The sequence below is a fragment of the Carassius auratus genome, chromosome 10 (assembly GCF_003368295.1).
Source record: "Carassius auratus strain Wakin chromosome 10, ASM336829v1, whole genome shotgun sequence".
NCBI classification, from domain to species: Eukaryota; Metazoa; Chordata; class Actinopteri; order Cypriniformes; family Cyprinidae; genus Carassius; species Carassius auratus.
In genome coordinates this window covers 2,758,611-2,771,593 of record NC_039252.1, presented here as the reverse complement: position 1 = coordinate 2,771,593, position 12,983 = coordinate 2,758,611, and the positions used below count along the sequence as shown (strand labels likewise).

Sequence of the window (12,983 nt, the reverse complement as noted above, 5' to 3'; positions counted from 1 at the left end):
TGGTTGGGAAGCTCAAACACACATGCAGGTCTGAGTATTTAACCAGGTTCTGGTAACACTGTATTTTAAGGTGTCCTTGTTACACTTTACATGTACTATTATAATAACAATAAATTATGCATAATTACATGCAGGCAACCCTTAACCAAATCCTGATCCTAATCCTAACCCTAACAGAGTACATGTAGTTAAATAATTTTACTCAGTACTTAAATGTATAATTATACTGTAACAAGAGCACCTTAAGACAGTGTTTCCTGCAATGTTGCAAAAGGACATCCAACACATATGTATGTGTAACTTTTTTTGGTAACACTTTAGTATAGGGTCCAATTCACACTTATAGCTAATTGTTTATTAGCATGTCTATTATTAACATATTACCTGTTTATTAGTGCTTATATAGTACATATGATGCATGACATCCATAATCCTACCCTATACCCTAAACTTAACAACTACCTTATAAACTATTAATAAGAAGCAAATAAGGAGTTAATTCAGGCAAAAGTCATAGTTAATGGTTAGTTACCCTTTTTTTTTTTACATTTTCAACATTCAGGGGAACAGGGGAAGTCATGGCCTAGTGGTTAGAGAGTTTGACTCCTAACCCTAGGGTTGTGGGTTTGAGTCTCGGGTTGGCAATACCATGACTGAGGTGCCCTTAAACAAGGCACTGAACCCCCAATTGCTCCTCGGGTGCCGCAGCATAAATGATGCCCACTGCTCCGTGTGTGTGTGTGTGTGTGTGTGTTCACTGTTGTGTGAGTGCACTTTGGATGAGTTAAATGCAGAGCACAAATTCTGAGTATGGGACACATACTTGGCTTTATTTCACATCACTCACTCATTCTGTCATGTTCTAATGAGTAAACGTAAACGTCTAATAGAAACATGTTCACACCCTACCCTAAACATATCTGATGTTTTTATCCCCCTTTTTAAAACCTCTTCTAACTAGTTTTTGGTAGTGTACGCCACTGCACTGCACAGATGACTCATGGCCTCTCTGAATCTAGTATTTCTGAACATTGGCCAGGAATGGTATAATTAGCCTATTTCATGTTGATCCTCAGCGCTTCTGAAGCCTCACATCTCTCACTGTGAAAGCACGCCATGCAAGCCACGAGAAGCACCCTGCAGTATCTACACGATTAGATCTTTTAAAGTTTATGAGTGACATTAAAGGTACTTGAATATGGCAAACCCTGACTTTATACCAAGAGTACATGTCTTTTTGATTATATTTGGAGTTATTGTGCTGAGGTTTGTTTATCAGGTAATATGGCTTCGGTACTGTAAATACTGCAATGTTTTTGAGTTCATTATATTGAAGGAAACTGAAGAAATGATGAGAACCAAGCCTGGATCTCCCCTCCCTTCAGGTCATCTCAGATGCTGTTGTCAAGGTGCACATGGTTGATATAGAAACAGGCAGCTCTGTTTCTTTTCTCTCTCTTCCTAAAGGGAACAGCACTGGCCAGAAGAAGGCTCAGATGAGATTTAGCGACACATTTGTGTGTTCACAATTGCATGACTAGTACATTGAAAGCATTCTCGTTTAAGTTTGCATTTGAGGGAATTTAAGTCAACACAGATGGAAAACTGTATTATACTTTTGTATAGATGTGTGCAAAGACAAATGTCATTACAAATGCAATGTCTTTTGTGCCACCTGAATCAGCAAGAAGACTAATAACAACAGAAGGTGTTTCCCAAGCTCTTCTACTTTCCCACACCCAAATGTCATTGGTCTGATAAACAGATCCTGTAATCAACCTCAAAACTCACTCTTCTGGTTGAATCAGAGACTAACACCTAATAAAGAGATTAATGTTCTGAAAGCACCACGAGGTCGAGAGAGAGACCGGAGACTGAACAAATAAAACACTTCATCCTGAACGCTGTAGTTACAGCTTGTGCAACTGTTGCATGCATGCACACTACCTTTCAAAAGCTTTATTTGATCATTTATACAATTGAAAAGTAATATTGGTCATTGTTATTACAATATATAACAGCTTTTTAAATGCAGTCACTGTAGTTCTCAGAAGAGACTCACCAATATCCCTGGGTGGCGTAAGGGGTCTGGCAGCCGTATAAAATCATGTGGTGGGCTGTGTCCATAGTGGCATGGGGAACAAAGTCCACTGAGAAGAGAAAAGGGTTTTAAAGTCAGGAATGACATCTTAACATGGCACGATGGTAAGGTAAGCATCTTGATAAATCAGTGTTGCAGCATTTCTGCAAACAAACAGCGAAGTCAGCGCTGTTTAAAAGTGGTTTCACACACAAAGCAAGTTTTAAAACAACTATTTGACCCCTTAACCAAACATAAGCACTCTGCACTGGAAATAGGTTGTTGTATTTAAATCAAGCATGACATTTTAAAGTATAAAGAATGAAACGGTATTTTCTTGTGTAACATACAATCATGAAACCTCTGTGAAGAAAGGATGAATGCTGTTTGCTCAGCGTAAACCACAATGAACATCAATAAGCTACCTATATAAAAAGTGATGGATATCTCCAGAAAAGGCTTCTCCCTCTATTGAAGCTATGAATTATAGATAGGATGTTGATTGATGGCAGTAGCAGGACAGAGATAATGTAACTCTCAGAAACATGCAGACATCTGTGTGGACCTGTTACTGCCTCCTCTAAAGACCACCACAGTGAAACACGACACATTCATGGAAAGTTGAAGATTTCCACACAACCAGTCAGCGATTACAACGACTGAAATCCCACACATAAACAAAACACGCTTTGTTTCAAGATGGATATCGGTGAAAGTAATGATAAGGTGCAGTTTAATAAGTAACGGCTTTGATTGAGCGGGTCCCTTCGGTGAATGATTTACTTTCTGAATGATTCATCAAATACTCCCACTCAAATGAGTCATTTCCAGTGAATCAGACTACAAGCTTGCACTGGATGTGTTTGTTTGTGCTCGAAAGGAGATTGTAGAAAGGCATGAACTGTCTTGTTACCTCATCACATGCATTTCAGCAACAATACTTGGTTGACATACTGACTTATTGTGTGAAAATATATATATATATTAATATTGTATATTGTCCATCCCTACTAAAATTATTATTATATGTTACAAAGGTATTCAGTGGCCACTCCTTGTCCAAACAACACAGTGCACATGCACGCATAAGAATAAAGAGGCCATGTTTAATTCATTGTGTATACGTCTAGTTTCATCTGTTGGCAGACGATTCATGTGATGAGTCTTAGTTCTTGCTCGCTCGTGTTTTTGGCTTTGGATGTTTATTTAGTGTCTGTGATGTCCCATTGTTGAGGATCATGTACTCACCTATGTAGGCCTCCTGTGACGTGGGGACAGGAACAGCCATACAGTAGTAGCTGTCAGACTGTTAGGAAACAAACACTTATCATCAGACCATGTTTACAAAAGCTGACCAAGTACTGAAGTACTTTATGCTTTCCTAATTATTACTGCTCCTCGGTTATTAACAATGGCTGTTATTATTATTATTATTAATGTTTTTGCTGCTTAATATTTTGAGGAAACATTTTTTCAGGATTCTTTGATGAGCAGAAAGTTCAAAAGAACAGCATTTATTTAAAATATTTATTTTTTTTGCTTTTGCTAATCTTATTCTGCAGAAAAATGCACATGCGTCAGCTCACATTTTCAAAACTAATGTTTCTATATATGATGCAGTTTGTATAATTCCCCCAAATATTAAATAAATTCCCATCAATTCCAAAATGTTCCAAATTCCCCAACTTAACTTCCCATTCTGGGAATTTACTGGATTTTCTTTACACATCTTTGAAACCAGACTTTACTATCACTTTTGATCAATTTAATGCAAATTTGCTGAATAAAAGCATTTATTTCTATTAAAAACACAAACACACCAAGTATATCATAGTTTCCACATTAATATTAAGTAGCACAACTGTATTTAAGAAATGTTTCTTGAGCAGATTTCCCCTGAAGACTGGAGTTCATGTGCTTTTCTTGTTTTTCAGTCATTCTGATTCAAACCTGCTTGTAATTGCTGTAATTCTCTCTTTCTCCAGCTGTCTGAGTAACAGTACTGCACTACAAAATTTGAGACGCTAAAAGAGGTGCTTTGCTGCACATCATAGAAAACAATGTTAAAATCCATTCTTTATAGAAATATCTTCATTATCCCTATAGTACATTTGATGACTCATCTGTGTCTCATAGTCCTGAGACTGTGTGTCACTATCCTAGAACAAGACGATTCTTTTAAATATTCATAACATCATGCGTTTATTTCCTAGGACAGATGCTTCAAAGTCTTAAGATGGTGTACAGTAGTGGACAGACACTTTTATTGATTGCAGAGTGTTTTCGTTCCTCGATGCGACTGATCAAAGCCTTGAATGAACACCACAAAATATCCGTCTCAGACATTCTTAAATAAGCAACAGTGTGCCTATTTCTATTTCACACCCAGAGTACAAAAGCAAACGGCTGTTCATTTATTGTCTAGCTGTCGCAGGATGTGTTTATTTAAACATGCATAATACATTTGTTCATTTTGCTGAAGGGAATGATGAAGTGCAGCATTCGTTTATGGGATGCTTTGATGCTTTTAACACAATATAAGTGAAATAAAACAGAAGACACTGTGCCTTCCCCTTCTCTCCATGAACTAACACGCTCACACTTTAAAAGCATTTTTCTAAACTGTGGTGAAAACTAAATGGAGATAAAGCAGGGGGAAAAGTGAAGAAACACACAAATCACAAAAAAGACACAACTCTTACCTCTGTTGGAATCACCCCTGGGATGCGAATGTCGAGGGAAAAGTTGTAAGGATTGGACAGGACGAATGGCTGTCTGGTCCTGGAGCAGTCATTGGGGTCTGACCAGGCATCGGCCTGAAACCTGTTACCAAAAAACACAAGCTGCTAGGATGCATATGCATTTAATAAAATTAACATTCATTTAATTGACAATCAATGTCCAAAATGTTGAATCAACTAGAAGAAATAACTTTTATAATACCTAGATACATAGAGAGGTATATGGAGTGCACTATATACGATGTTCATGATTTTTTATTTAATGAATGTGTAAATTAATCTATTGAGACATTTTTGTATTATCTGCTAGGGCTTCAACAAACGATTATTAGAATGATTAATCAGTAGACATTTATTGATCATTCAGCTTTTGCAATTAGTAAAAAATATTGAGTTATACACATTAAATTAAGGTAATCACTTCAGCTTTTGAAAGTAATATGTAATTACAGTTATACAATTAATTTATAGCAATAAATATATTTGGCACACAAAATGAGATGGCAGAGAAACTATTTCATTATTTAATTACCTAAAATATCTTTTTGTAAGTAATATAGATCATGAAGAAACAAAGTAAAGGTTAAGTGTTAAGATGTTTTATTTTTGGGATGAACTAATATTCACAACATAATCTCTCCTAAAATATCTCTAACCAAAACCGTCCTGGGCTGGATCAAGCTTTGGTCTCTGCAAACCAAACTATAACTTGAATTAAATGTTTTTCCCCCGCTAATAAAAATCATTTGCTAGCTCCACACTGAAGAGCTGCTTTATAACTGAAAGCTACACTGACTCTGGGTTTTCATGTTTAATACTGTAAAGCTGCTTGATTTAAGGTTGTCTATTGCATAAAGTACTAAATAAATAAATGTGACGTTACTGAACTGCAGAGCTCGTGCAAACATCCACATTGTCGACATTAAAATAAAGCATTAGATATTCATTAAGTAACTGTAGTGTCTCACCTCTTGAACCTGAACATGGGGTCTTGGACACTGCGGCTGTGGCACTGAAAGAAGAGCGCAAACATGAGCACGGTGCACCCCAGAGCGCCCATCTCTGACCGGACGGAAGAGAGATCAACAACACAACTGAAGAGAGCCGGTGCGTTTCAATCCTGCCCTGCCGCCATAAGCCACAGCAACACACACGACTGGGATTCACTCTTCTCTCTCTTCAACAAAGTGCCATTAAACAGTCCACGTCTCCGTCGCCTCCACACTGAATGAAAGCAGAAACAGTGTGACACGGCCAAGTGTGATGAAGAGGAGGAGGAGAAAGGCTTCTTGCTTCTCACGTCGGGCAGTGCAATTCACGAACGCGAAATCAGGCTTCGGTCACAACCTGCAGACAAAAAAGAAAAGCTAAAAATAATACAAGTAACACATGATCCAGCAGAATCATCAGAGAGATCGGTTCTTACATCCCGACCAACATTCGAGAAATATACATGCTCTCCATCTCGGAGGAGACCGAGGGAGAGGGAGCACACAATAATCCAATCAAAGAGGATTCCCCTAACAATACCCTGGGCTTGCTCTCTGGGAGACACAGGAAGTGAAGGGGCCTCAGCAGTGACCAGGGACGTCACTTCACTATACTCAAGATCTCTGCAAGAGTGAATGAGAAGCTCTTAACGGTATTCTCTGGCAGACGTCGGTGGTGAGATGATCTGGATTTAGAGTTAATGAGCCGGGCTGAGCCACGGGGAATTATGGGAGGTATGACCATGCCGTGTGTTTATCCTGAGAGCACCGTCACACAACACTGTACATCCACATCCAGTCAAGCATCAGAATGCAAAAACAGACGCTGCCACGCTAATCGTGTCTGATATCATTTGTGTAAAGGCAGATGTCTCATGATGAAGAGGAGAGGCCTATCCAAAGAAAGACTAATAAACGACAGGAAAAACAAGCCGACGGGGAGGAACCGAGGGATTACGCTCTTTCTGCGTAAGCTGAATTAATCGCTGAAATAATCTTCTCATCACTGTTGGAAATTAACATATTGCCAAGGAGCTGTTTGCTCTTTCTGGGCCATACGATATCAAAAACATACGCAACTTATCAGACGCAGCAAATTCAGACTCTTACCTTGCATATCTTTGCAAATATAGTAAATATGGTCCAACTCTCACTATTAGCTAACCGTTAACTATGACTTTTGCCTCAACAGACTTCTAATTTGCTGCTTATAAATATCTAATAGTTTATGTATTATGTAGGATTAGCTCATGCAGAATATGTGCTTTATAAGAACTAATAAACAGCCAGTATGTTAATCATAAGCATGCTAATACACAACTAGTTAATAGTGAGAATTGGTCTCTTTACTAAAGTGTTACCATAAATATTAAATTGAATAACATTAAAAAAGGCACTCCATTCTGGCCATTTGATTTGATGAACCGTTTTTGATTTCAGGGGGCCTTTACATAATGACACATTTTTTTATGAAAAAAAAAAAAAGAATACTTTTTTTGCTTCACTTGATTATTTACACAACAATTGACATTTTGAGGGTCTGAAAACAATACCGTTACTGTCTCATCAAAATTTGAAAACACAAAACTACAAAACTCAATTTGTTAAAATTAGTAACCAATGTCAATCTGCTTCAGACTTTAGGAAGTCTGTCTGATATGTTGTCTTTTTTTACACACTCAAAGAAAACAGCAGTCACAGGTTCCTAAGCATCATTTAGGTCACTTTCAAGAATGATGATGTGATCTATAGAGCGACATGCTTTCCTAAAACCACAGTGAGCATCACTTAAAACATCCATTCTCCATACAAGTCATTTATTAACCATTCGCTAACCATTGTCCATAAACAACTCATCAAGGTTATAGTAACTGGAATGAGCATTGTGATCCTTCCCTGCTTTTGAAGTATCAAACACCTCCACTTCTTTTCAACAGTTCTTCAAGGAAAGTACACAATGAGTGTAAAGTAAATTCTTTGAGAGCTGGATGTTGTTTGGATTAACAGCTGTATTATGTGATCTGTTGATGAAAGGTTGGTTATATGAAATTATCATAGAAACAAAAAACACCCTTATTTTCTTCTGCAGCACAAATTGTTTGAAAATCTTCATTTTTACCCCAAAATGTTTCAATATTAGCAATTTCTTGTTTTCTGGTTGATAATTAATCTCCAAGATTAATACACTTAATTGAAGGTCCCATCATAACACAAATCAGACTCCTTCTTCAATGCTGGATACAAATTATCATCACCTTTTAGCCTCATTCATTTCTCTGTGCTTGTGCTTATTTTAATGAGGTTCTCAGTTCTTCTCAAGATGTGCTCTCTTTGTTGTTGTGTTTTTGCACTTCTCTTTGAAGTATGCCAGACGACTGTGTTTCCTATTCGCTGATATTTTTGGAACAGCAGCATTTGATTTCTTCAGAAAAAGCATTAAATATTTTATACAGAGCCTGAAAGTATGCTTTTAAAGAATGCCATAACAGATGCACTTTTAATAATTAGAGTGGAAAATCTAATATATTTTGCACGCAAATTCTTCATTAAGCTATTATAAATTATTTAAGCTTGCTCTATTTGTTAGGCTATTAGTAAAGAACAGTTGTTTTTACAAATTGATTCCAAAATACATATTCAAATACATTAGTATGTTTGCATTTCAGTCATCACAAACTGACCCCATCTTCCTTCTTCTCATTCTAACATCTGAACAGAATCTGCAGATCAGTGAGTCGCATCACAAGGTGAGCATGAATCATCTCACACGCGCAAGTCTGCACGTCATCCGTACCTGTTATGAAATATAAACTGCAGACTATAATCTCAAGAAAACATCAAATGATGCTTCATCCTCTCAGAGAAATCCATCGCAAACAGCTGTTATTTGTTATATGGATGGACCACGGACGGAACGAGACAAGTACCAGAAACAAACAGCCGTATCTAATGATCCCTGCACTTCCTCAAACACACACACTGATCATCCAGAGTCTCTCTGAATAAATGATCACTGATGCATTAAATCCCCACTGTATGAAGCAGCTCTTCTCATGAAGCATTCATTCTATACAGCCACTGCATTAAACCGAGAGAAAACAGCCTGCCTACCTCACTCACCCGTCACACTGAGGTCTGAAGCACAGCAGAAACTGAGAGATGAACTGCTGCTGCTCCAGCACAGCCTGACTCACCGAGAGAGAGAGGGAGAGAGAGGGGGAGAGTGAGGGGGGGGGAGAGAGAGAGAGAGAGAGAGAGAGAGGGAGAGAGAGAGGGAGAGAGAGAGGGAGAGGGGGAGAGAGGGAGAGAGAGAGGGGGAGAGAGAGGGAGAGAGAGAGAGAGAGAGAGAGAGAGACAGCCCTGCACGCTGGCTGACATCATCATCACACCCAGGACCTGAAGAGAAGGTAACCATGGCAACCGCTGCATCATCAGTTACCATCGTGACGTTCCCCAAGAGTCCCTCTCTGCTCCATCCAAACACATTACAGCAAGAGCCTACTGATTTACAATGGAATTAAAAAACAAGAACATTTTAAGGTTTCTGCTAAATGCCTAGCATGAGCAGCAGATGCAAGGAGAATGACTCTGATGACATCACTATGTAGACGTGGGCGGCTGCTGGGCTCTTTTGATGCAATATCCATTTCCATGGAAACAGCAGCTCTTTTCAGAGCTCATGGGTAATGTAGTTCTTCACTGGGGATTAGGTTATCACCCTTCATTTTAGATGAAGATCAAATCACTCTGACTCGAGGTTTCAACAGAAGCATGTTTCATTTCAGAGCTGGAGGTAGGTCTGGGTTGAAAATATACATTTTCAGTCATTTTCTATTTGCAAGCACTGTTTTAAAAGTGCAAAGAAGGGATATGCTGGTATCAGATTTCCCTGTTGTGGTTAACTGCTAACTGCTTTTTCTTATAACAAAAATAACTGCACATTTAAATAAAGCAATAGAGAAAAATATATAAAGTTTTACATATACACGTGCAAAAAAACTATAAAGACCCATAGGTATCACTTTACAATAAGACCTCATTAGTTAAGCATTAACATTCACGATGAGCAATAGCTACATTTGATACAGAGGTTATTAATCTTTGTTAAAAAATAGTCTTCGTTCATGTTAGCTCATTAAATAATACGGGTTATTAAATATTGGAAAACCTGAGATTAATGAATGTTCAGAAGAGTGTTTCATTGGCAGTTTATGTTAACTAATGAATTAACTAATGATGCCCTAATGTAAAGTGTGAATGAACAATAAAGAATCAAAACACTTTCAAACAATATCTAGGGCATGTTGTAGTCCAGATTAAAATGGAAAGTTAATAGCCTATTAAGTCTAAATATTTAAGTATTTGGGATTGTGGTGAACACTATAGCAAATCCACAAATCTGATTGGCTGTTTAAAATTATTTAAATATGTTTCAGAAAGTAGCACAGCTGCTTTATTTATGGGGTTTCCAGGGTAAAGTCATCATTTTCTGTAGTTTAGCGCCATCTGCTGTCAGAGAGTGAATGTGCTTTCATTCAGCGTGTCTCTCATGTGCTCCTCATGCTGCTTGTTTACATCAGAGCACACACCTCTTTCAAGCAGCATACAGCCGTGTTGTGCTTGTTGACCAGTTGATGGGAATAGTATTCTTAAAATGCATCCCAAATTCTGTGCCCACGATAACAATATCGTACATATTCATTACTGTTATATCGCATCATCGAATACTGGCACAAGTCTAGTGCAAAAGAGTCCAATCGTGTATTTAATCATGTATTGCACTGCGGAGAGTGGGGAAAACCGCCCAACGCATCACAGCACAGAGAAAACACTCGCAGCATTCTCACCCTGACCACGGACTGTTTAACCTCCTGCCCTCCGAGAGGCGATGCAGGAGCCCCTGGACATGCCAGCAGACTCAGGAACAGCTTTCTCCCTACAGCTGTCTCCTTACTGAACTTCCCCAAGGAAAAATACAGTGTATTTGGCCTTGTAATTTATAACGTTTGAATTATTTCATTACTATCTCTTCATTGTATATCATCTAATAAGGGACAAAAAAAACGTATGCACTTTTGAAGTTCAATAAGTCACACAAAATAGAAAATATTGAATTCAATGGGCCCTGAAACACTTTTAGATTTTAACAGTATCATATATGTTGCACATCATAGAACATAATTTTATATTTAGGTTAAAGGTTAATTTTTGTGTTGTTTTGTTGTGGTATTTTCATCTTCCGTGGTAAAAATCTAGACTGTGTCAACAGGATGCGACAGCAGTGGTGATTTCCTCTGTGAGTTTGAGGGTTTTCTTCACAGTCACGGTTTCTGTGCAATCCATCTAGACTGCCTTATATTTGTGAAATATTTAATTACAAAAATTAATTAAGAGAGCAAAGAAGAGAGAGATGTTTTTTTCATGCAATGGTAATTTGAAGTGTGTTATTTATGGAGATTAATGTTTTTACCTCAAAAGATAAAAACATATTGGTACTAAGGTGGTGTTGATGTGTCATCGTCCCTCTATTAGGACCCTGTTTTTATTTTTTTACTTGGCTTGCCAGCAAAAGATAGTGCTTTAACCGCTAACCGGTTTCTACTCTGTGACAAACTCCGGTTACTCGCTAGAAAATGCATCCTTATTGAGTGTATTCGCTCTAGACCTCCATCTCTTATCCTTTGGTACCAAGAGATCTTCAGAATATCGCCTATGGACAGACGAACTGCAGTGGTCAGGAGACAGTGCCATGCGTGAAGAGATGTGGGGGCCTTCCAACCAGTTTACAAGAGATTATATTTAAGGGGAGATTTCTATTTGAATAAGGTTTTTTATACATTGTATGAGATAGATGAGGGGCAAACAGCTAAAAAATATTGATGGCTCGAGTTAATAATAAAAATAAAATCTATAATAGACGTGAGACTTACAAAATAAAACCGGCAAATATATTCCAAAACACGACACAAGTCACAATACACTAATGACACCATCAGTGATTAGAAACAGCATGAATAATATCAATGTTTCAAATGTAAACGTGATATATAAAACAATAATAGTTTTACTGTAATCCCGATTATTAAGATACATTTGTAAAAACCTTTATTTATAGTTTCATTAGAATAAGAAACAGCTGTCTTTTTAGCCACATCCATAACCTTTATTCAGTAGACCACTCTTTTTAGAATAAAACTTCACATTTGCTATAAAATACAACGGTGTAATAGTTGTAATAAACAACTGTTAAAAGTTATATATTCAGTACAAGTCTGAAAGTAAACGGCTAACTTAAGTTGCATTGCTAACCGCTGACGTCGTACGAAGTTCAGTAAACTTCTCTGACACGGATCAAAAACTGAGAAAACACTGACCAAAACAAGGCTTATGTGAGAATAACTAAAGAGCATCAAATGATGATACTCTACTCTTAGAAAGGACAAGTTATTTACCTTGGTTTCCTGTGCTTGTTTTGCTCGTGTCAGTCAGACCAGTGTAATCGATACGTGAGCTCCTGAGCGTGCGACAATACCACGTGATCCTGCACGGATGAAAGTTATAAAAAACTAAATGAACAAAATAACTTTTTAAAAATTAAATCTGAAATATAGTTAAGTAAAATTATAAAATGGAAAAATTATTCATGGAAAAATAAATGTACATATGTGCGAAAAAAAAATTGGTAAACACATATTTTAATAAATCATAAGGACTTTAGCGTTTTGCTACAAATTTGTGCAATCACTCTATCATAACACATAGGCTAAATGACTCACGCACGCGTTCTTTTGTCGCTTGAACGAATCAATGAACAAATCTTTTTTTGTGAAAGAATTCAAAATAATCGACTCACTGGCTTGAATCAAAAGGCTCGTTTGAGAAGCAAATCATTGGATTAGTTTAATAATAATTATTCTGTACAAAAATGCACTGTCTGAGTGTTTGAGGGTCTCGGTTACGTATGGTTCCCTGAATAGGGAACGAGATGCTGCGGTGACGTCACCACGTATGGGAACACCTCCGGTGTGGCGAATGTCTGAAGCCCTATACCATCCCGCCAATCCTATTGGCCAAATGGCGCATAGCACCACCCTACGCATGCGCACGCATGATATACCTGGGTGCAGCGCGCCATTTCGCTCAGATTTCATGACTGAAGATGAAGAAATTATC

General features: G+C 37.7%; 1 protein-coding gene across 4 annotated transcripts in view; it reads right to left on the bottom strand.

Annotated features, from left to right (window-relative positions):
• The window catches only part of pam (peptidylglycine alpha-amidating monooxygenase), a 42,425-nt gene extending 30,077 nt beyond the window's left edge, over nucleotides 1–12,348 (bottom strand). For 2 of the 4 annotated variants that reach the window (XM_026273177.1, XM_026273180.1), the window contains exons 1-5: nucleotides 12,263–12,348; nucleotides 5,790–6,168; nucleotides 4,783–4,903; nucleotides 3,329–3,386; nucleotides 2,063–2,150 (exon numbers count right to left, since the gene is read on the bottom strand). In XM_026273177.1, coding sequence (XP_026128962.1) covers nucleotides 2,063–2,150; nucleotides 3,329–3,386; nucleotides 4,783–4,903; nucleotides 5,790–5,881 — 359 coding nt within the window. In that variant the 5' untranslated portion in view covers nucleotides 5,882–6,168; nucleotides 12,263–12,348. Of the gene's footprint in view, nucleotides 1–2,062; nucleotides 2,151–3,328; nucleotides 3,387–4,782; nucleotides 4,904–5,789; nucleotides 6,169–8,921; nucleotides 9,009–12,262 lie in introns of those variants that run through there. The other 2 variants (XM_026273178.1, XM_026273179.1) reach the window with 2 other exon arrangements.
• Nucleotides 12,349–12,983: the final 635 nt, after the last annotated feature.